General features: G+C 39.6%; 1 protein-coding gene across 1 annotated transcript; it reads left to right on the forward strand.

Annotated features, from left to right (window-relative positions):
• The first annotated feature begins 64 nt into the window (after positions 1–64).
• LOC105490890 (phosphoglycerate kinase 2) lies at positions 65–1,728 on the forward strand. Its single transcript, XM_011756860.2, has one exon. The coding sequence runs from the start codon at positions 201–203 to the stop codon at positions 1,452–1,454; it is 1,254 nt and encodes a 417-aa protein (XP_011755162.2). The 5' UTR covers positions 65–200; the 3' UTR covers positions 1,455–1,728.
• The last annotated feature ends 1,590 nt before the right edge of the window (positions 1,729–3,318 follow it).

Raw genomic sequence — 3,318 nt, forward strand, 5'->3', positions numbered from 1 at the left:
GACAGGACCATGAGCCAATCACAAAGCTAGATTTCCTTTCCAGTCTAACAGTGGCTGTTGTGCTGGAGACAGTGTGGAAAAGAAAGGGGTGGGGCAAGGCGCAAGGACGTTAAAAATCACCACCGACTCAGCCTCCCAACAGCAAGTTGGTTCTTCAGCATTAAGATCCAGGTGTCAGCCTATGTTTTTATATTGTCAAGATGTCTCTTTCTAAGAAGTTGACTTTAGACAAACTGGATGTTAGAGGGAAGCGAGTAATCATGAGAGTAGACTTCAATGTTCCCATGAAGAAGAACCAGATTACAAACAACCAGAGGATCAAGGCTTCCATCCCAAGCATCAAGTACTGCCTAGACAATGGAGCCAAGGCAGTAGTTCTTATGAGTCATCTAGGTCGGCCTGATGGTGTTCCCATGCCTGACAAATATTCCTTACAGCCTGTTGCTGCTGAGCTTAAATCCTTGCTGGGCAAGGATGTTCTGTTCCTGAAGGACTGTGTAGGCGCAGAAGTGGAGAATGCCTGTGCCAACCCAGCTCCTGGTTCAGTCATCCTGCTGGAGAACTTGCGCTTTCATGTGGAGGAAGAAGGGAAGGGCCAAGATCCTTCTGGAAAGAAGATTAAAGCTGAGCCAGATAAAATAGAAGGCTTCCGAGCATCGCTTTCTAAGCTAGGGGACGTCTATGTCAATGATGCTTTTGGCACTGCGCACCGGGCTCATAGTTCCATGGTGGGAGTGAATCTGCCCCATAAAGCATCTGGATTCTTGATGAAGAAGGAACTAGATTACTTTGCTAAAGCCTTGGAAAACCCAGTGAGACCCTTTCTGGCTATACTTGGTGGAGCCAAAGTGGCAGACAAGATCCAACTTATCAAAAATATGCTGGACAAAGTCAATGAGATGATTATTGGTGGTGGAATGGCTTACACCTTCCTTAAGGTACTCAACAACATGGAGATTGGTGCTTCTCTGTTTGATGAAGAGGGAGCCAAGATTGTCAAAGATATCATGACCAAAGCACAAAAGAATGGTGTAAGGATTACTTTTCCTGTTGACTTTGTTACTGCTGACAAGTTTGATGAGAATGCTCAGGTTGGAAAAGCCACTGTAGCATCTGGCATACCTCCCGGCTGGATGGGTTTGGACTGTGGTCCTGAGAGCAACAAGAATCATGCTCAAGTTGTGGCTCAAGCAAGGCTAATTGTTTGGAATGGGCCGTTAGGAGTATTTGAATGGGATGCCTTTGCTAAGGGAACCAAAGCCCTCATGGATGAAATTGTGAAAGCCACTTCCAAGGGCTGCATCACTATTATAGGGGGTGGAGACACTGCTACTTGCTGTGCCAAATGGAACACTGAGGATAAAGTCAGCCATGTCAGCACTGGAGGTGGTGCCAGTCTAGAGCTTCTGGAAGGTAAAATCCTTCCTGGCGTAGAGGCCCTCAGCAACATGTAGTTAACATAGTGTTACTTCCTTCTGTTTTCTGTCCACAGCCTTTAAGTCAGCTTAGTGCTTTTACATTTCGATGTGACTTTTGTTAAAATCTACTCCTAGATCAAGACCTATGTAATGGACAAGTAATGGGCCACCAGGAACTCTTAATATCAGCACAGCAGTTCATTTTAGTTTGGTCGTGTATTTGCCTATTCAAGTTCTCATTTGAACTTCACCATTGTGCATTGTAGGGAGGACATATTCTTAAGTTGCCTATTAAAGAAGGTGAGCTGAAGAAGCTGAATCTTTTTACTTTAGTCCAACTTTGCTATTGTTTCACAATTTGAAACCCAAAAGTCAAAACTTAAGTTGTTGGGAAAGGGTGGAATGAAAGTTCACAAACAAACAATAAATATGCTCAAACTGAGAAAAATAATTAAGTATAAGAACTCATGGGTACCATTAAAGTTCTGCTAAGAGGATACGTTATACTAAATTGGAAAAAGAAAGAGAAATGAAAGATCTTTATTAAACCCAAGGAATTTTTAAAAAGAAAAGAAATTAAACTCAAGAATTATGTTTGTGTGCATATCAATGCACAAGAATACACACAAATGCCAGCTAGAAAAAGAGCTACAAGTTAAACCCAAGTTGTAAATAAGTAATTGTTTTATTTTTAAGGCAGGCATTCTTTAATAAATAGATAACATAACTGGTACGTTATAAAACTTGGTTTTTGAGATAAATAAAATATATATACATAGTTTAATAATGGGAAAATAGAGATAATTCTCTTAGAAAACAGAAGATAAAATGATAGGAAATGTAGAAAAAACAATCAAAAAAAACACTTATTGGAAAATATTTTGCTTTATTCTGTAGACAAAGAGGTAGTTCAGAGCAATGCTATTAATAACAATAGTAATTAAGAATAAAAATGCAGATTAACCTTTCCCAGCTATAATGTCTCATGTCCTGAAACCCCAGATCAATTGTGTATATTCAATATCCTGAATAATTGAGCTTCAAATATAAATCTTAATACATCTGAAACTTCAACATATTTTAAGCAGAATGTTAATATCATAATAATCCCAGGAAAGATGTAGGAGTTAGGATTAATGGAATCAAAACTTCAGTAGTTGTAGTTGAAACAAGATTAAAACATATCACTCTCTCACCTGAGAACCCAGGGCAAATAACATGGGCTTTCCTTTATGAGGTCATCTAGGGAACCAAACTGGTGAAACAGATCTGTTACTCCCAGTGAGGGGGTTCAGTCTGTGTATGGTATGATGCCACTGTTCAAGTTTTTGCTACTTGATTGCCAACCTGCAGGGGGAAGTTCTTGAAAGGCAATTAGTTTTCTTTTCAATACATGATTCAAAAAGTTTAGAAATTTGTTTTCACTTATCCTACTGGCATTAGTTGTGAGATAAGGCCTATTTTGCAAGGGAGGATTGGGGATGTATTCTCTCTAGCTGCATACCTTGTGCCCAGCTAAAAGGTCAATAGATTCTATTGTTGAAAGGAAGTAAGGAGGGGAAAAACACTGAGGAAAATTAATGGTTTCTGACAGACTTCCATACTGGCCTCCCAAGTATCCATGTACAAGTATTCATGTTTTGTTTTGTTCTGTTTTGCTTTCCAAAAAGAAAACATCTGTTCTCCAAGAGATACTATACAATCAAATGACTTGTCCAGTTACTGCATCCTACTCAAAATTGAGTATCTCTGAATTACACACAATTCTTTCTGTGTGATCCAGTGGGGGCCCAACAGTGATGAACTCAGAAACACAGTCATTTTTCTCATACCTCCCAGTCCCCCACTCCATACCTAGCCAATATACAATGGTGAAAAAGAAATAGGACAACTGCAACAA

The sequence above is a fragment of the Macaca nemestrina genome, chromosome 5, assembly GCF_043159975.1.
Source record: "Macaca nemestrina isolate mMacNem1 chromosome 5, mMacNem.hap1, whole genome shotgun sequence".
Lineage (NCBI taxonomy): Eukaryota > Metazoa > Chordata > Mammalia > Primates > Cercopithecidae > Macaca > Macaca nemestrina.